This window comes from Ursus maritimus, unplaced genomic scaffold, assembly GCF_017311325.1.
Source record: "Ursus maritimus isolate PB19 unplaced genomic scaffold, ASM1731132v1 scaffold_31, whole genome shotgun sequence".
In the NCBI taxonomy this organism is placed as follows: Eukaryota; Metazoa; Chordata; class Mammalia; order Carnivora; family Ursidae; genus Ursus; species Ursus maritimus.
This window is the reverse complement of record NW_024425675.1, coordinates 21,789,020-21,809,322: the sequence shown is the minus strand read 5'-3', so window position 1 is coordinate 21,809,322 and position 20,303 is coordinate 21,789,020. Positions and strand designations below refer to the sequence as shown.

The window sequence follows — 20,303 nt, the reverse complement described above, 5'->3', positions numbered from 1 at the left end:
GATGACCTTGGTCCTTCTAGTGGTTTCTTTTGATGCAGGAAGGTTTGTCTCTAATTATAAATGTGTAGAAACCATGTGTAGTGTCTCTCTGAGGAAAAATGAAGTTGCTCCTTGAAGTCTAGAGACAGGGAATGACTCCGTGGACCGAGGTTTTTCCTTGGCCCATGTGCACAGAGCCCGAGTTACTGGGTCCTGGAGTGCGCAACAGAGGAGCTTACTTCTGTGTCAGATCTCAGGGAAGTTCTGCCCCCCAGCCTGAGCGTGGCACCCAGGCACTGCCTGCTGAAGGATAGAGGCAGTGACAGGGATGGGGGACATGGCGCTGGCTGTGGGGCTCACTGACCACAGGGGTCTTCTCCGGAGAAAGGAGTTCTCTGACCCCACAGGTCCTGATTGTATTTTCAGTGTGTTACTCTGTCTTTGCAGAGTTCAGCTCACATTTTCAGGCAGGAAATTCTCCCCCACTGAGGGCATCACGTATGCCCTTGTTTGTTTTAAAAAACAACTTACTGAAAACTTGCACGTCCCGACCAATTAATTAACCTCATGACGGTACCACGTGTTGCACCAACTCACACTTCAATTACAGCCTTACCTGTCTGTGAGAATCAATTAACATTTGCAACAGGCTCCGGAACGTTCTTGGAATGGGGGGACCTGTGAGGAATCTTGAAATTTGAGCATTACTTTCTCATTTATTCGGGGTGGGGTGCTGGCAACCAAGACGGACATGAGCTTTCTCCGCAGGAACCATTCTGGGAGCATCCCTGTTTGCTCCAAGGTGACTGCCTGGTACCACGTTGTTCTGCAGGGTGGCAGGTGGCAATGGGAGCTGCTCCAACCCACGTGGACATCCACGTGTCCCTTTGCACAATGGCACCTTCGCATGTGTGTACTTGCTTGCATAGAAAGTTCAGCTGGCTAAAAAAGTAACAGTAATGCTGGGATTGTTACTATTCCTTAAACCTTGGTAATGGGATTGGAGGAGCCACCGGGGGACCCCCTAACTCCTGAATCTAAGCCGCTTCTTTTTCTCCTCCTTTGTTCACAGTGGGGCGTTTTCTGAAGTGGTCTTAGCCGAAGAGAAGGCCAGTGGAAGACTCTTTGCGGTGAAGTGCATCCCTAAGAAGGCGCTGAAGGGCAAGGAGAGCAGCATAGAGAACGAGATAGCTGTTCTGAGAAAGTAAGTGCCCCGGGGGACGGCCTCTTTCCCCCACCACCTTCAGATTGTTGGGTTCCCATCTGGGGGAAGGAGAGGCTGCCAGGAGGGAGGCCCCAGAGGTCAGAGAGGACGATCTGAATGCTGGAGGGGGGGGCGCTGTTACCAATGACTGATGTCCTTGTGGTGCATATATATATATCACCTACAACTGATTGGAGTTATGATTTCCAAAGAACATACCGGTCAGAGAGACTTGGTTTCGAACTCACTCTAGCTCGGTGACCTTGGGCTGGTCACTGAACTCTGAGTTTTCTCCACGAACTGGAGTTAAGAGTTTCTCCCTCGCAGGGGTCCTCAGGAGTAAGGGAGATGGTGCTGAACAAGTTTTTGTAGAGTGCTTTCCACAGCACCTGCTACGTCGTGAGTTGTGAGCGCTCAGTAGAGGGTAGCTGGTGCTGCCCCTGCTGCTCGTACTGTTTCTGTGTTTTCTTGTTGTCATGGCTTCATTTCACAAGCAGGAGATGAAGCTCAGAATAAAGTCACATGTCCAGTGCCTTGTGGCTTCTAGGCGGCAGAGCCTGGAGTGCCAAGGCCACCAGAGTCATTTGCATACTCTTTAATGGGTCTTCTGCTTCCTGCCACACACATGGCTCCTGGCATCTAGCAAGTTCCACAGAGTGCACTGTTCAAGTGCTTCACCTCTTCATTGGGTTTTAATTTTGTTTGCCATGTGTGATAGAACTGAATAAAAAATCCCACCTTCCAGCATGATGGCACACACAGAACCATTCTGATGTGGCTGCATCCCCCCAAAAGATGATGTCTTAATGGTGTGCCGTCCAGCCTGCTCCACATGTCATCATCATCAAGCCATTCCCCCGTGTTTCATGGGTTTGGGGGAACAAGCCCTTATAGAGTCCCTGCTTTTGCGTGTTTGGAGAGTGTATCTGAGCATTATGCTATGATGTTTTTAAGAGCTTCTATTAATAAAGGATGTTAGAAATATCCTTGAAATTTTTGGGGTTTGGAGTCAGCACACAGCAAGAATCCGTGTACAGATAAGCAAAACAGTGAGAACAAGCCTTCTAGGGGCTCAAAACAAAATGTTACATACTCACATTCTTCCTGAATGACCCACCTCTCCCACTTGCCTCTCTGGGACCCATAGTGCCTGCTGAATGCCGTGTTGCCATTGGTACAAACCCAGGGCCACCGACGTGGTCAGGATGGTCTGTCCTGTTCTGCATTGTATGTGATATGTGTTCCAGAACAAATGGGTTTCAACAGCTTTTCAGCGGAAGGCTTTTTGCTTATCTGTTTGTTGTTTGGTTGGTTTCTAGGTTCTCTGGATTATCTATTAGGGACCAAAAGAGTTTCAGATTGTCCTGGGGAGGATTGTGTGAAATGATCCTATGGAAGAGAATTGGCAGAAACAAATTAAGTACACTAGCATCAAGCAGGAAAACACCATGTTAAGGAAACATTTATTTCAGTTGCTCATTTTCCAATATGAAATCAGCACTCGGGGAAGAGGGTGTTTGCCAGGTCTTGCAACCATGTTGCAGATATTTGACATTTCAGATGGAGTTCTGAGTGGGCTCAGAACCTTCCAGAGCGTTGACTGTGGGCACAGAGGCTGCCCACTGCTGACTTGAGAATGGCACCTTTATTTTTAGGTGACTCCCTCATAGGCTTAAAAGCCACAAAGCCAGGGAAGTCAGTTTTTATTCTCAGAGTTACTCTGCATCTGCATGGGCAGGGGGCATAGGTACAGATTTCAGAAGCCAGTCTTGGTTTATGCCATGGTCATTCTGCTCTAATTAATGTCTCAACCCGGTGCCTGAGTCAATAATCACTTCCAGGGACAGGGCATTGAACAGCAGCGAGGGCAGGAATTTGGAGTAACTCATTTTGGTCATTCCTCACTCTCAGCTGTTGAAGTGCCTTGAAGTGTGACCCTTCCTTCAGGAATAAAGAACAAAGAAGTGATTTCTCAAGGGATAAGAAGGTGATAAATCTCCCGTGCTGATTTATTTTTTCGGTCCTCTACACATGATTTACAAGTGGACTAAGAGGCAGTTGACATCATAAGCAGCCAAAAGCAAAGCGTATGAGTGGTAAAGGAAAACAGTTTTGGAACTATTAGAATGCCATCATCGCAGCATTCAAACATTTAATCAATATTTATTAAATTCCTGTGTGTCAGGTGGCACTGCTAGGCACTGAGGTTGGAAAGATAAGATGCCAATTCTGGCCTTCCAGGAGCTTACAGTTGCGTTATAAGTAAGTGTGATAATGTAGATACCATGAGAGAAGGTCTGACCAGGGGCTCAAGGTGCCGGCTGCCCAGTTCTTCCTTCAGGGAGGGGTGTGAGCAAAGGTTTCCATGGAGAAGGTGGGTCCACACAAAGAGTATACTTTGCTGGGGGCAGAAAGACAGGGCTATTCCAACCAGGAGAGAGCTGCCCCAGCAGAGGTCAGAAGATGGGAGGCAGGCTGGTGTGCTGGGAAGTGCACGTGGGCCCATTTGACTGGGGCAGAGGGTTCAAGGTGAGGCACAGAGAACTGAGGTTGGAGAGGCTACACTGGGGGGGATTGCATACCCCGCTTTGGACTTGGAACATCATTCTGTAGACAGTGGGGGGCCACTGAAGGGTTTGAATGGAAGAACGATGTGATCAGGATTGTTTCATTAAGATTATTGTGATCGGAGGGGGTGAGACTCAGTAAAGGGGAGCAGTTAGGAGGCCGTGGGACGATTCTGGGAAGCAACACATTGAAACAGGAACTGTGAGCTGGGATGGGAGAGACAAAGATGAGTGTGTACACAAAATGGAATGTCCAAGACTTAGGGATTTGGAAGAAGTGGGGAGAGGGTTGAGAAGAGATACGGTTTTAGGATAACCATCAGGTTTCTGATTGGATAACCGGGATAGATAACGACTCCTTAACTGAGATCGGAAATGCCAGCACTGGAGGGCAGGTGATGAGTTCTGATTTAGACACACTGAGTTTGAGGGTCTTGGGAGGGCCAGTTGCCTAGTTAGGTCTGGAACGTGGTTGTGATCTGGGCTTGCTGGATGTGAAAACTTTCTGAAACAACGTAGAACAAAAAACCTCATGGTACTTCCCATAGCTAAATCATTATAGATGAGGTCCCACAGAGACCTGCTTTATTCCAAATTCTGCTATATACCCCTGTCATTTGTGTATCTCTGGGCCGTTGTTCATCTAAGCAGGCCCGTCTGAGGATGGCTTGTCCTCCGATGTGCTGAGCTCATCGCAGGGTGAGAGATTTATGTCTTTCATTGAATCGAAGTAATGTAGCTAATTTATCCTTAAGGATGTCTTCATACTTGCTCTGAAAATAGTTTCAAAATGAATTTTCTACTTGATAAGTAGCTATGAAACCAGGCTCAGAGAGGATAACAAGTGACAAGCATAATGGTGGACAGTTGCTCTGTAGCAGAGAGCTGCTGGCCTGATTCTGGCATTCGGGGGACGAGGTCTCTCTAATTCCATGGGAGTTTCCCCAGCCGAACGGCAGGTTTCCATCCCATGAATGGAATATTTTGTGCCTTAGGGAGTATCATATCATTAGTGGTACATCCCCTTACTACATTCTAGAGCTGTTTCTGTGCTGTTATTTAGAGGGCAGGTGCTACCCAAATCTCATTTCAAGGCAACGCATAAGGCATTTTTTGGAGAAGCAGAAAGGCAAGTATATAACCAGGCTGCATTTAAATGAGAGATGAAGAGAGAAGGAGATGGAAAACAAAGGTATCTAGAGGATCTCTTTTCCTAATGGCTGGGGGACCGAGGCTCAGCTGGGTTACAGAGGCACCGTCTGAATGAAGCACAGCCCCGGAGTTCAACACGCTGTTCCAATGCGTACTTTGTAGGCTGCAGAGATTCTCTCGTGGTGGCAGGGTGGGGGCGAGCAGGGGGCAGGGATCTGAGTAGGACCGGCTTTTAAATTGGATGTTCTCCATCTGGGTACACTGGGGAGTCTCAGCTGAACGTCTTTGTCATTTTCTCCCTAAATCAGTGGCTCTCCACCCACACTGAAATCACCAGGATGCTTTTCAGAACCTCAGATGCTAGGCTCCATCCTAGACCAACTGCGTTGGAGGGGATGGTGGCCGCTTCCCCTACTCCCCACCTAGCGATTCGGACGCACAGCCGACTCAGTGTTGAGAAGAGCTACTTAGGGCCTCGCCTCCTAGTCTCACCACCCAGTGGGTGAAAATGCTCTTCTGTGCTCAGCAGTGTGGAAAGATGTGTCCACGCACAGACACACCAGACAGTGCTTCCTTTAGGTGACAGGTTTCACTTAGAGGAGGGAACTCAACTATGGTCCCTTTCAAAGAGCTGGATTTCATCCTAAGTGAGGAAAATTGACTTGAGGCCCCCATCCCGTTAGTAGGGAGCAGGCACCAGCCGCTGGCTGGGTTCAAGAGAAGCAGCTGGCTCTTTGAGGGCGGCAGAAGAAGTAGGGGTAGTAATGGCTCTTCCTGGCCTGAAGAGGCTGGTGTCGGGGTTGGTCAAGTCAGCACGACTCAGCTACAGGAATACCATCAGAAGGGGATCAAGGCCGCTAAAGGTGGCAGATGCCAAAGATTCCCTGTGGATGGGTTGCAGGAAGCACGGTGAGGCTGGGCCTTCTGGAGAGAAGAGTGAATCGACACTTACCAGCACCAGCAGGACTCCAGAGGCCCGAGCGCTCCTTGCAGTAGCTTGATTCTCTGGTTTTCTTAGACCAGACACATTTCTCTCGTTGCAGACTAACTGGACGGAAGGCAGCTTGAGCACCCAAAGGCGAGGACAGCTGGTTTTGTATTAAGTAATAGCCTTCAGAGAAAGGTTTCCCCATAGATGAACTCATTGAAATCTGGCTTGCTTCTGTTCCTGCAGCTTTGTTCTCATGGCAGGCTGGCCCTGTTCACTTGTTCAAATCACTGCCAAATGCCAGTTTATTGTGTGTATTAGAGAAACATACGCTTCAATAGAAATTCATTGATTCAGGGTGAACAAAACCACTTTTCCAGTGGCTGAAAATGGCTAAGCTGGTAAAGCTGATACTCCGAGTTTCTCAGGCACCAGGATAGCTTTTTAAGGATCTATCTGATCTGTTTCGAAGATGATATTCTAACATAGGGAGACCTTTTTTCTGCAAAAGTGTTTTGGAATTAAGGACACAGGCAGGAAGTATGAAAAGTAATGGCAAAGGCCATGTGATAACCAGCAGAGAAGGAGGTATATCTTTTATGATCCTGGAATCCTTGACTACCCCTGAAAACCCTTAGTACAAGTTCCTTAATGTAGAAAAAAGCATGTCATTCAATTAAAACAGAGGTTGAGGGAGGCGCGGTTCATGATTTGGTGGGTGGTGGTGTTGTGTGATTGAAGTCACAATCTTGCCAAGCTTAGAGCAGGTACGTGTGGGTGTGTCTGCTGAATGACCCCATGCCTCTTGGCATGTGGACGCGACCCAGCTGGGACCTGTTCAAACCAGGCTCTGGGAAAGCATCGAATCCCAAAGAAGAGCTGACTTGACTCTCTATGGCCCTACCAGAGACCTGACCTTGATCTTGCCTTGACAGGCAGATAGTAAAATCAGCTTTGGTCAGACCACTCATTGTTTTATTTCAGCTTAACATTGTTTGTGTGGTTAAGAAATCAAAATGGTCTATTGCCAACCCAACCGTACAGCCAGAGAAGCTACATTTCGTGCTTCCTAGTGGCCTTCACCTGCTATTTTGTCCATAGCAAGTAATCCAGGAACATTTTTTATTTGATTTGAGATCCAGAATCAATGTACTTTCATTATTATAATTGTATAATTATCAGTATGTTTTATTTTGTTATCAATTTCTTGGGCATTGCTTACAGAACTCCAAGGATGAAGGGAAAATAGAATTGGTGGTATCCCTTACTAGAAAGCAGGGATGTTCAAACTAGCCTTAGCAGGCATGCTGGTTTTCCTGTCCAGTGACCACGAACCTCTGAGGCGTCTCCCTGCCTAGTTTCTGCTTCCCAAATACTGCCTTCAGTGTGGCTTTTGTGGACTGGCCAGCCTCCCTTTCCTCAGCGCTTGCTCCCAGAGCACTGTGAAATGAGAGCTTAAAGCATGTCTCATGTTAATTCCACAAAGTCACCTGCATGATGGAATCCAAACTCCTTTGTGAACAAGCACCCCCACTTTGTGATCTTGCTGGCTCGTGTGGACCTCCCTGCCCGCACACTCCCCCCTTGTAGTTTAGGTCCCCCCAAAAAGAACAGATGATTCCTGAACAGACGATTCAGGCCTTCGCCTCTCCCTGTCTCTCCTGCCTGCATCAGTGGGCCATGCCTCAAATTGAGATATCCTTCCTTGAAGACCCCCCCTTGATTGTCCCTTTCCTTCTGAGACCTTGTGACACCAGTGTTTACCCTCTGTCCCTCCTGCCTCTGCCCCCGAGGTCTGCTTCCTGAATCCAGCCCTGAACTGAAGGCATGAGGGTAAGGATGGAGGCCAGGGTTGGGTGGGGGATTCAAGGGACAGAAGGAGATTAGAAGCCCTGAGCTTGGGTACTGAGGAAGGGAAGAGGGATCAGGGTAAGGAAGGTATCTGTGCTGATTTACAGCCCTCTCTGGCTTTGTGACCCAGAGGATGGCGAGTACATCAGCCAACACAGGCATTCTAGGAGAATAGGCAGGTTTGAGGGGAAGGTGATTTTCCTATGGCAACAGAGCAGACTTAAATCCAGTCTGGCTCTTCTTACCACCTTTTATACTATATATATGACGCCGCAGATATTTCGAGTAGTTGAAGAAACAATGTGTTTTATCGCACTTTTAGAGGCAGCATCAGTTACTTGCAGGCTTGTTTCCATGCGCTATCTCCCTGCCACCTAATGTGGTGCTTGGGGAGTCAACCTTGTGTGGGCTGGTTGGCGGTTTAAACTCTTCTAATAATATATCTTGGCAAATGTTTTCCCCCTTCTTCTGTGAACTTACTTAGCTAATGATTTATACAGATTTCACTTAAATGATTCCAACAGAAATGTATGTGTGTTTTGTAACCTAATATTCCTAAAAAATAAAGGCAGAATAGCTAGTATTGGAGGTTCACACAGCAGGAACAATCGAGTACAGGAGTGCAGAGATAGAGGATGATGGCTAATGCAGAAAAACAAATAAATATACACCAACGGTTTGCTGTTACTCTCTGTTAAACTACGTTTTGTAAATTCTGTTCTCTGCATGGTTTTGGCATTGTTTCTATGGACAGAGAAATGATTTTAGTGAAGTTTTCTTTATGATTGATTATCTAGTTTAAACTATGTCTAATTTGGTGAATCAATTTTATTTTACATACCTGAAGTCCAAAGGTATCATTGGAGTGGTTTAAATAGTCACCATTGACTGACCGACTTCTCAAGGTCAGCTCAAAATTGAGGCCAGAGTCTTAGGTGACTGGTCTGAAGTTTTTAGGAAGTATGTAATTAAAGAAATCATTTCTAAAATAGCAATTGCATGGAATTTGATCAATGGGATTCAAGATCCAATTTTTAGCCATTTGCACTTTCTTTTAGAAATATTTTAAAAATAGTGTTGACTATAGGATTCAGACGTGTGGTAGGTCTCACTGGGAAGCCAAACACATGCAAGGGTATTTCTGAACAAATGCTATAGTATGTTAGATGTGCTATCTTCATTCTTGCTGAAGGCTGCAGAATTAATGTGCTAGCTGCATGCATGTGTACATGTCCCTGTGCGTACATACATGCATGTGTGTGGTTATGCATATACGTATATGCACATATTCACACACATACATATGCACATATATGCACATTTTAAATACATGTCAGTGTTTTTATATCTTTCTACTGAAGAGGAGAAATTCATTTTGCTGAATTTAGTAAATATCCCCCTCGAGGCTGTTAAAAATCTGCTGTCTAGGTACCTAAGTAAGATGATAAGACATATGAAAAGCTTTTTGAACTTTGAAATGTTCAGGTGTTAGGGAGGCTGCAACGTTAGGCATCACTACTCTCATCGTACTTGAATAAGAGCTCAGAATATCGCTGTGGGAGAGATGAGGGAAACTGTTGTACCCATTTCACAGAAGGAGAACATGAGGTGCAAAGTGTATAGTTTGAGCAAATGATGGATCTGGGGAGGCAACAGAGAGCTTCTCCCTTATGGGGCTTCCTTCCATGTTTTAGGGTACCCAGCCCTCCTTTCTGTTAGGAAACCACCATTGGAACTTTGAATGAAACAACTGGTAGGAATCCTGGTGCTTGTAATAAGAAAGAAATATTGATAGATTTCAATAGATGATAGATGTCAATTGTTAATTGAAATAGATGTGATTTAATTCAATTAAGAGACTGAGAACTCTAAAATCAGAATCCAACTTTTGTCTCAACCTAGTTCCCTGAAGTCTAGAGCAATTTATACCTGTCCTTTGAGATTGTAAATACAGATCAGTTCGTTAAGCGACTGACTTTTGATTTCAGCCCAGGTCATGATCTCAGGGTCATGAGAATGAGTCAAGTGCTAAATCAGGCTTTGTGCTCAGTGGGGAGTCTGCTTGAGATTCTCTCTCTCCCTCTATGCCTCCCCCTGCTTGCATTCTCTCTTTCTTTCTCTCTCTCTAAAATAAATAAATAAATAAAATCTTTAAATACAGATATTCTCAGTTTGTCATAGTTTAGAAACTAGCTGGGACTTCTACAAGCACTGTTTTATGTAATCCTATGAAGTGGATATTATAATCCATATCTTACAGATGAGGAATGGGGACTTTGTGAGAAGTTTCCAGAGCCTGGAAGAGCAGGAAGTCAGGTCTGTCAGTCTTTCCCATCATGATTTGATCCATCTGGTATCTCCATGTTGTCTCATTAAGACAGGGCCACGGATTCTTTTTTTTTTTTTTTTTAAGATTTTATTTATTTGAGGGAGAGTGAGAGACCACAAGAATGAACAGGGGAAGGGGCAGAGGGAGAAAGAGAGAGAGATTCTCAAGTAGACTCCCTGCCAAGCACAGAGCCCAACACAGGGCTTAATCCCACAGCGCCAAGATCATGACCTGAGCCAAATCAGGAGTTGGATGTTCAACTGACTGAGCCACCGGGGAGCCCCAAGACAAGACCACGTATTCTCAATGTATGCAACAGCCCAATGCATGCAAGAGGTGCTCATTAATGGTGAAAGTAAGGTGCCCTGTTGGGGCCCAAGGAAGCGCTGCTGGCAGAAGAAACAATGCCAGCAGCATGAGGTGGCTGGATGCCCAGTGTAGTTGCAGAGTCGCTGAGACCATGTCAGTGTTGCTGTTTTTCTTGCTGAAAACAAACATGAAAACTGCTGCCCTCCTTGTCTCTCTTCTGGTCTACTTCTGAGAACGTTCGTCACAGGGCGTTAGAACCGGAAAAGGAGCCTAGAGATCTTGGTCCAGTTCTCCTGACGTCCAGGTGAGGAGACAGGCCCAGCGAGGTTAAATGACTGGCCCAAGGTCACAGAGCTAACTTGATCAGGTGTGCATCCAGAACAGTGGTTTCTGGCCTCCTAATTCAGCACCCTTTCCACATACCCACACTGGCCCCCTTGAAGAACATCCCTTAGGAGAATGAAAAAATAACTCTTCCTCGTCTTTAAAAGACCCTTGGTATGTTTGGCACAGACTGAGGACTCTATCCCACCAGCTTGGCCAGATGCCAATATGGGATATTGAATCTGGTTTCAGAAAGTCCCCTGGTGGGGCACCTGGGTGGCTCAGTTGTTAAGCGTCTGCCTTCGGCTCAGGGCATGATCCCGGCATTGTGGGATCGAGCCCTGCATCAGGCTCCTCCGCTGGGAGCCTGCTTTTTCCTCTCCTACTCCCCCTGCTTGTGTTCCCTCTCTCACTGGCTGTCTCTCTCTGTCAAAAAAATAAATAAAATCTTAAAAAAAAAAAAAAAAGAAAAGAAAAGAAAGTCCCCTGGTATTTTCAGTTAGACGTACTGTTCTTTCTGCTTTCCCCTCTATGGTGGTACAGTGGTGCTTGGGCTGCTATGATTGCTATTGTGTTCTGACCCACGCTGCCTCTGGTTCTCTGGAATTCACTAGAAAAGGGCTCAGGAATCAGCCTCAGAGCCCATGTTAAAGATGATGTTGGTCCTTCGTGCCAGTTTCTTGTCAATAAAATGAAGATCGTACTTCTCAGAAGTGCAGTAGGAGGAAGCCACCTGCAGACTGGGGAATAATTCAGAAAATACGGGGTACGATTGTAATCCAGGAAATCTCCACTGTCCCCATCCAGCCTTAGGCCAGGGAGTCAGGCAAAACACCTGAGCCCACCTCCTATTCCTTCTTTGTCCTGTTTGATACTTTGCCCTTTCTGTACCTTTCCAGGATGTTCTAGAAACTCAGGGTCATCTGAGTCAGATGACCAAAGATGCTGTCTTGGACATCAGAGCAGGTGTGAGGGACATTGGGTCATTTGGGGGCAGCCCAGGGTAGGGAAAGCAAGGCAGGGGAAGCCACTGAGCGGAGTCTGAGTTAAAAGGTACCGTTTGTGGGGTAAGTCCACCTGCTCAAGAAGCCACAGAATTTTCATTAATGGCAAAATTTTATTCATCAGTATGTAACTTTTTCTAGGTCTAAAGGTAAACGCACAGAAGTTTTCACTCAAGCATTAGGTATTTTTTCTAGTGAGTCTCTTAGCTGGAAAGCAAATGGATAAGGCAGCTATTTCTTTAAAATGAAGATTTCACTGGGTTGAATTCAGTTGGTTGGTGTGAATTGTATTTCCCCAATTCCAAACCCAGTTCCCTCACTGGGAATGCCTGGTGTGTTGTTCTTCTTGTGTTTGTCGTTTGTTTAATCCTGGTAGGGTCCCTCCAGAACAAAGCCATTGATCAGGCCGCTGGAGACTCCTACACTTGCTTCTACTCAGGTTTTCTTGAAAGATGGCAATATGGAGGTTGAAATTTTGATGGATTTGTTCTTGGGCCCAGAGTTCGTTCATTCGTTCGTTCGTTCCTTCCTTCCTTCCTTCCTTCCATCCTTCCTTCCTTCCTTCCTTCCATCCTTCCTTCCTTCCTTCCTTCTTCCTTCCTTCCTTCCTTCCTTCCTTCCTTCCTTCCTTCCTTCCTTCCTTCCTTCCTCTTTGCCTTTTCTTTCTTACTTACTTTTTTTTTTTTTTTTTCTTTATTTTTTTATATTTTTCCTTCCTTCCTCTTTGCCTTTTCTTTCTTACTTACTTTTTTTTTTTTGAGTGCTTCATTTTTTAATACCTCATAGAAGATTGTAGGAATAGAGAAAGTGATGCACCTTGATCTGACCCACCAAGGGTATCCATGAATAAGTTGCTGATTGTCACTTATACCACGGTAAAGCTGGAGAAAAAAAATAAGTTGCTTACTGAAGTAATTTCCTGGAGGAATATGGCAAATAGTTTTTACTTTCCAAAACATAGTCATTTAATGAAGTGACACAGTATTTTATTATGCAGACTTGGGTGCTTTAGCTCATTTAGGCACTTTGGGGACAGTCGTTATGAAGTTATTATGTAATCCATTACTATTAATATTCAGTCAATATGGCTTTTCCAAAAAGATAACACTCCTGTTTAAAAAACCATTTAGAATGAGTGTGTTTTCCCTTATAAATACAATAATGTCAAGCAGTATAACACAAGCTTCTGAATGGAAATTTTGTTCTGAAGACACTTAAGCAAGAAATATGCCTGATATTTCCACAATGTTGTTGCTGAGTCAGATGGCCAGATGGCAGTGAGACTTTGCAGAGCATATACTTCAGACTCTTGTATTCTCTGTACTCAGGAGTTCACCTGGTGTATACAATTTCATCTCCTTTTACAGTACTGACCTGCATTCACTTACGTGCATAAACCATAATTTTTTAATGAACCAACCTGTAATATCAATATATCATTTAGAGTGTTTTTCTTTGCGTCTCTTTCTGGATGGTTATACACTACATTTATCATCTACAATCTTATTTGGGATTCAGTTTACCAGGATACAGATCCAGTTGAAATTTTTCTCTTCTACTAAAAAAAGAAACCTACCTAGAAAAATGAATATTTGTAAGTTCTTGAAACCAGTATGCTAAATGTTGGTAATTACCTTTTCACCTAAAGAGATGTGGCAGTGACCCTGGATGGCTGTAGGTTCAAGAGTCTACAAGTACTTGAAATAACTCCACTCCCCTTAACAATTTTTTATAGCTCAGACTATTAAATAATTTAGATGGGTCTTCTAATTACTCTGATTTGGACAGCTCGCAGATCTACTTAAGAAGGCCCCATCACCCTTCCAAGATTGCAGATACTTGCCTAGCCTTCAATTCTTTGTCTCCTTCCCTTCATTTACCTCTTTAAGATTGAGAGAAAAGGGGTGGTTTGCTCTGTGGTCTGGCCTGTTTTCACATCGCCTCTTCTGCTGGAGTGCACCTCCTCCTCAGTGATAGGTTGGTCTGGCCTCCAGTGGGGTCTGGTCTTCTGGTGCTCTGCTACTCCGAGTGTGGTCTGCTGACCACCATCTGCACCTGGGAGCTTGTTCAAAATGCAGACTCCCGGGCCCCGCCCCGGTGCCTCTGCGTCAGAATGTGCAGTGTAACTAGAAGCCCAGGTGATTGATTTGCACATTTGTCTTTGAGACATTCTGGTGTAGGACACTTCCCTGCAGAGAGCAAGATGATCTAGCTGCCCCTTCTGTGAGATCCAGTAGCATCTGGAATTTTTTTGCCCTGTACCACCCGCCACCATGTAGAGGAATTAACCATTTCCTTGTCTTTCTTTCCCACGGCGTTGAAAGCTCCTTGAGGACAGGGGTGATATCTGAGATCCAAATCTACTTCTAGTACCTGGCAAAGCCCCTGTGACATACTAGGCGCTTTCTGTGTTTTGCTGCATTGAATGACACCAATTTCACACGAGGGAAGATTGAGGAAGATGAGGATGTATTCCTTTTCCTCTAAAAAGATTTGTCAGAATGCTTTATTTCTTTGAGTGAATAGAAGCCTTGGGCACTTTGAACACATAACTACGTGTATCTTAACAAAATGTTTGAGGGTGACAAATTTGTATTCTTTTCGAAGATGGAAATTGACACTAAGAAAACAACAAAAAATTGTTTCAATGTAATACATTGAATCCGCATCAGAATTGGCATAAAATTTCCACTTTTGTGTTGGTTCCTCTCGGATGGGACACATAATACTCTCTTTCAGAATGTAGTCAGAGGGAAATGTGTGAATGGCCCAGCAATGACATACCCTATTGTTGAGAAAAATCCTGGTTGAGATTTGCCTCTCCTTTTTACAGCTTGTCCAGCATTATAAATATGAAAAAACTGTATTAGTGAATCTAAATTCCAGCGAGAAAACTACCTTCTGGAAAGAAATTGGCATTAATTCAAGCTGAATTCCTAGATTTCATTTCTTGAACCTTATTGATCACTGGACACACGCTTTCACAAACAAATAAAATGCAGTCTGCATCTCAAGGAGCTGATGTGTTTAGACAGGCAGCTTTCCTGGAACACCCAACAAGTGTGCAGAGGGTCCCGAGCACACTGCAGGAGGGGCACAGACACTTGGCAGACGGGTTCTGAAGAGGCACCAAGCATAGCCACCTGGTGAGTCAGAAGAAAGTGGCATTGGAGGAACCTTGAAGGCGGGTAGGCTTCTCTGGGATGGAGGCAGGAGGAAGCGAGGTCTCAGTGGTTGGGACAGCTGGAACACCTCTAGATAGAGGGAGATAGAATGTGTGGGCTGAGTCTGTGAGAGGCACTGAAACAATGGAGAAGGTGCCTGTGAGCAGGTGTGGGGAGGTCAGGTCAGAGCACAGAGGTGCCCGCAGGTGTACCTCCTCCATGGACAGCAGGGTAATCTCTGCAGTATTTTGCATGGAAGAGGACTGAGAGGGAATGTTGGGGGGTTGAAGACGGTTTCTGAGGTGATGCGCCGGTTGAAGACTGGTCAGAGCCATGCGGGCTGAGAGACCACCTGGTGTAAGGTTGGGGGAAGTCCTTGCCACGGGCTGGGGCCACATGGACCTCACCTGGGACGTGAGGAGGAAGGATCAGCAGAGCTCTGCAAGCACAGGGAGGGAGGCGTGAGGGAAGTGGGTTCTTAAGTCTGAGTGTTGGGAATGTGCTGGGGCATGAACAAAAATAGAGAAGTCAAGCCAATGGCATGATACAGGGCTGTAGGTTTGGACATTTTTCTCTCCTTCCAGTAGGGTGTCTAATGACAGAATTAATTACCATGACCCCATAGGCCTGAGGGAAGTGAGGCCAGCCCAGATATCCATCAGGCTACAAACCCACAGCCCTACATAAGAACACAGATTTCAGGGGTGTCTGGGTGGCTCAGTTGGTTAAGCATCTGACTTTGGCTCAGGTCATAATCTCACGGTCCTAGGATCGTGCCCCCTGTTGGGCTCCATGCTCATTAGGAGTCTGCTTGTCCTCTCTCTGCCCCTCCCCCAGCTCACACACACTCTCTCTCTCAAATAAATAAATAAAATTTTAAAGAAGAGAAGAACACGGGGCTTGTTAGAGTTGGTGACACCAGTGGGTAGAGGTGGGTTATGGCAGGCACATTGCTCAGGGTCGGAGGGTGGGGGCATGCTGGAAATGGAGCTGTTTTCCCCATATGTAGGACTGGGGGGCACAGACACAGATGAGGTTGAATATCATGGTGGCGTATTACAGTTAGCGCTGTCGAGATGTGTTATACTCATTGGGATGAACATTCAGGCCTATGAGGTAAGTCGTGATTATAGCGTGGATTTTTAAGATGGACCAAATGGACCAAACACTTATCGTTGTTGGCAGTGTTTAGTGGGAGGATTCATCTTCTGAAGTTCTGACTTTAAGGTCAGTGGTTTTCATTATTGGTGATTTCAGAATGCCCCTTGTTTTCTCCTTCCTGCTTTTCCTCTTCCATCCCTTCCTTCCTCCAGCCTGCTTTCACTACTAAACCGTGATGTTTCTCCATCTACCTCTGTACCTCCTCACTCATCAGCTCAGTCACTAACCTCTTACAACCTGATCTCTGCCCCGCCATGGCACTGCAGCTGTTTCCTCAAAGAGCGCCAATAATTTTGAGTTGCCAAATGTCATAGCCTTTCCAAAGTATAGATGCTTTTAGATTTTTCTGAAACGTGACACCCTGTTGACCTATACCTGAGCAGCGCTCTGTTTTTAAAACTCTCAGATTGCTTGATTATTGACATTAAGTACATTTGCCTCCTGTTTTAGTCCATTTGGGCTGTTGTAACAAAAGAGCAGGGTCTGGATAGCGTATAAATGACAGAAACTTCCTTCTCACTGTTCCGGAAGCTGGGAGATCCAAGATCAAGGTACCACTTCCTGGTTCATAGATGGCATGTTTTTGCAGTGTCCTCACATGGCAGAAGTTGGTTAGGGGGCTCAGAGGGGTCTCCCTTATAAGGGCACTAAACCCACATTCATGAAGTCTCTACCCTTGGGAGTTAAGCACCCTCCAAATGGCCCACCACCTAATACCTTGACACTGGGCAGTAGGACTTCCACATATGAATTTTGGGGGACACAGACATTCAATCCCCATAGCACCTCCCTACTTTTCTGAGGGCTCTTTCTTCTCTCCTTGGAAGACTGTTCTTCCTGTCTCCTAGATGAAGACATTTTTCAAAATTCGACACCCAGTCTGCTTTTCTCTCCATCTCTTCATCTGTGGAGATTTCCAGGTTTTGTCTCTTACTTAATTTGGAGGACTGGCAAGGCTGCGCCTCCAGCCCTAATGTTGAAAGCAGTGGTCTCCACAGTGGGCTCACGAGATGATCCACTGGGGTGTAGAAAGAAAATGTTAGAACATCTACTTAGTGGCACCTGGGTGGCTCAGTCAGTTAAGCGTCTGCCTTCAGCTCAGGTTATGATCCCAGGGTCCTGGAATCGAGCCCCAAATAGGGCTCCCTGCTCAGCAGAGAGTCTGCTTCTTCCTCTGCCTCTGCCCACTCCTACCCCCCCGCTTGTGCTCTCTCTCTCAAATAAATAAACAAAATATTTTTTAACAAAGAACATCTACTCATAATTTTATCTTTAAAATTAAGAAAGGAAATAATCACAAATATCATTTAGAATTGGCCCCTGGTTTGTCAGGCAGACAGTCACAGTCCTGAGTCATTCCAAGGGAAGAATGGGTCTGAGAAGTGACCTTGCTCACCCACCTCCACCTGAGAAGACGTAAGGCAGTTTCCATGTGTCCAGTTAAGTGGATTTCTGGATTATATTACCTAGTTTTACCTAAACTAACCCTCATATATAGTAGACCAAGAACCTAAGAAGATTCCTGAAGGAAATCACAACCTGAAGATCATACTGTGAGACAGCCGACAGGTGTACTGGTGGGAGCACTTTGTCTGCCCTGTGACAAGGACAGAACAATGACTGACATGGTCAATTGCATTGATCCCACTGAAAATACTATTATTAAAAAGGTTTTTCTGGGGAAAGCAAAAATTTAAATTATTTCTTTTATCTGATTCTTTAAAGTTTTGTTGTGTAAGTTTTAAATGTACCTAATATATTAGGATGGTAGTAGATCTGTTATGTAAATAAGTATGCCCCTGTTGGGGGATGCGAAAGGGTTTTGTGCCAGAAGGGGTACAGGTTGAATACTATTTGGAGACCATTATACTAGAGACTTGAGACTGTGTTTCTAGGACTTTATAGACAGATCCGTGCTCATGTCTGGCTGGATCCTGCACATTTCAGCCAGGCAGCATGCCCATATGCCTTATATCGCCAGCCTCTACTACTCAGAATGTAGAGCTGGAGTGTCCAGTAGGAAAGGAACCCCGTCCAGTGATACAGACAATCTCAAAATTCAGCCCAGAAGGAAGGGACAGAGCAGAGACATGAAGTCAGCTCAAGAAGACACACATGCATCTTTGTTTCTCATAGAGTAGACTGGGGAGGTCTTTGTCCATCCCTGCCAGGCATGGGGCACTTGAAGGAGGTGATGGCTACCTCAGTTGTGTACCAGTAAGCCTTCCTGCCGCCCACCCCTCATAGGCCATGGTCTTTGGACTCCTAAACACAAGCTGGAACAAGGCACAGAACACAGCTAACTGCTTCATGGTTCTTCCTACTAACCAACTCATGGACTCCATCAGGAACCTTGTCAGCAAACCTCTGGGAAGCCTTGCCTTGCAGAGCCCCCCAGTCTGACCGCAGGAGACACCTTATCCATACTCTCCTGCCCTCCTTGCCCATGGCTGGCTCCAACACATGGTTCCACACATGGCGAGAATGAGCCTTTGCAGATGATTGGTGAGCAAGTGCAGAAAGCCATTCTGGCTCTGGGGTTGGGAGAGCATGTCAGGGCACTGCCCTGGGGAAGACAAATGGGAGGCTCTCAGCACCTAGCATGGCTCTGTGGGGTGGAGAGAATGCATACCATCTTAAGATTACTCCCCAAGAGGAACAAGAAGTGTGGAGACCATAGAAAAGGTCTGAGAAAATCCCAGAATCGCTAGCCAGAATGACAGATGAAGGTATCTCTCTTGTGGAGACACTCAGTAAAAACTAGAAAAAGTGACTCTTCAAATGGGAAGACACACACCAATGCAAGGCCTCAAAGGACATGAAAAATCAAGGAAACCTGACGCCACCAAAAAAACACAATAATTTGACAGTAACTGACCCCAACGAAATGGAGATCTGTGAATTACTGGATGAGGAAGTTTAATAATTGTTTTAAGGAAGCTCAGAGAGGTACAAGAGCACACAATAGAAAACTCAGTGAAATCATGCAAATAATACCTGAATAAAACGAGAGGTTCAACAGAGAGAAATCATAAAAAAGGACCAAACAAATTTTGGAGCTGAATACTGCAATGAACAAGATGACTGTTGAAAGATGAGACATGGGAGACTGGAGCCTGGCTGGGACTGGCAGCTTGTCTCTTGGGTCATAGACTTGGTGTCCAAAGCTAGTGACTCAAAGTGTTGAATTGGCTAGAAATGAACTCCTCTGAGACTCTGTTTCAGATGAAAGGGAAATATACTATGTATGCACAACCTTACTGTTCAAACAGGGCTTGTTAACCACCTCAAGATCCCCTTTGTACTTGGAAAATAGAACATAAATCATGACTAGATGACATATCATTGAAAAGATTAGGAAGAGAGAAAAAAGCAAGAGTCATGGAATATTGTGTCCCTCTGGCTGTTCTGGAACCAGCCTAAGAATAGAAGAGCACTTCGAGAAGTTTCCTTGAGGAGCCCCAAGAACGGCCCAAGGTTGGAGATGAGGTTCTGGGAGGAGAGCCAGAAGCAACTGGCGTTATTTAACCTGGAGAAGTATGACCACTGTCATCAGTTACCATATATTTATGATTATATTTGAGTGGCCAGGATTTTGTGGGGCACTATGCTTTTTTTTTAATCCTCAAAGATTTAGAATCATAACATGTAGACATAATAATCCATCTCTTATTAAAATTTTTAGTAGATTTTATTTATTTATTTATTTATTTATTTATTTATTTATTTATTTATTTATTTATTTGAGGGAGGGAGTGAGTGAGCGCATGCACATGCCTGCTCAAGCTGAGGGAGAGGCAGAGTGGGAGGGAGAGGAAGAGGGTGAAGAAGAGGGAGAAGAGAGATTGTGAAGCAGACTCAGTATGTACTGAGCTCGGAGACTGACGTGGGGCTTGATCTCACGGCCCGAGACCATGACCTGAGCCAAAACCAAGAGTCAGACTCCTAACCGACTGAGCGCCCTCCCCCCCCTGCAGGCACCCCCATAGAGTGAAGATCGTCCCAGAGAAATTAAACCACCGCAGTTCACCGTTTGTCACGGGCTGGGTGAGGGTCAGGACGTGGGACTTGAGGACACAGAAGTGTAGGGGCAAACTTTTCCTTTACCCTCCGAAGGGGTCTTTTAGGCTGGCCCTGAGGTGGAGTTGACATAAGATGGATTAATAGGAGAAAAGCATGCAAATGCATTGAACCCCTGTATTACATGGTACAGAAGCCTTCGTGAGGAGTAGAGACCCAAAGAAGTGGGGAAACCAGCTTTGCGTTTGCTTTGGGTGCCACAAAGACAGACTTGTGGACAAATGACTGAACTCCGTTGGGGGGAATTTAAA

At 45.4% G+C, this 20,303-nt stretch overlaps 1 protein-coding gene across 3 annotated transcripts in view; it reads left to right on the top strand.

Annotated features, from left to right (window-relative positions):
• CAMK1D (calcium/calmodulin dependent protein kinase ID) overlaps window positions 1-20,303 on the top strand; it is a 414,391-nt gene that overhangs the window by 152,080 nt on the left and 242,008 nt on the right. For all 3 annotated transcript variants that reach the window (XR_005838939.1, XR_005838938.1, XM_040645414.1), the window contains exon 2: window positions 1,052-1,183. Coding sequence is in view for 1 of the 3 variants with exons in the window: in XM_040645414.1 (XP_040501348.1) it covers window positions 1,052-1,183 (132 nt within the window). In the remaining 2 variants the exon portion in view is untranslated. The remainder of the gene's footprint in view (window positions 1-1,051; window positions 1,184-20,303) is intronic.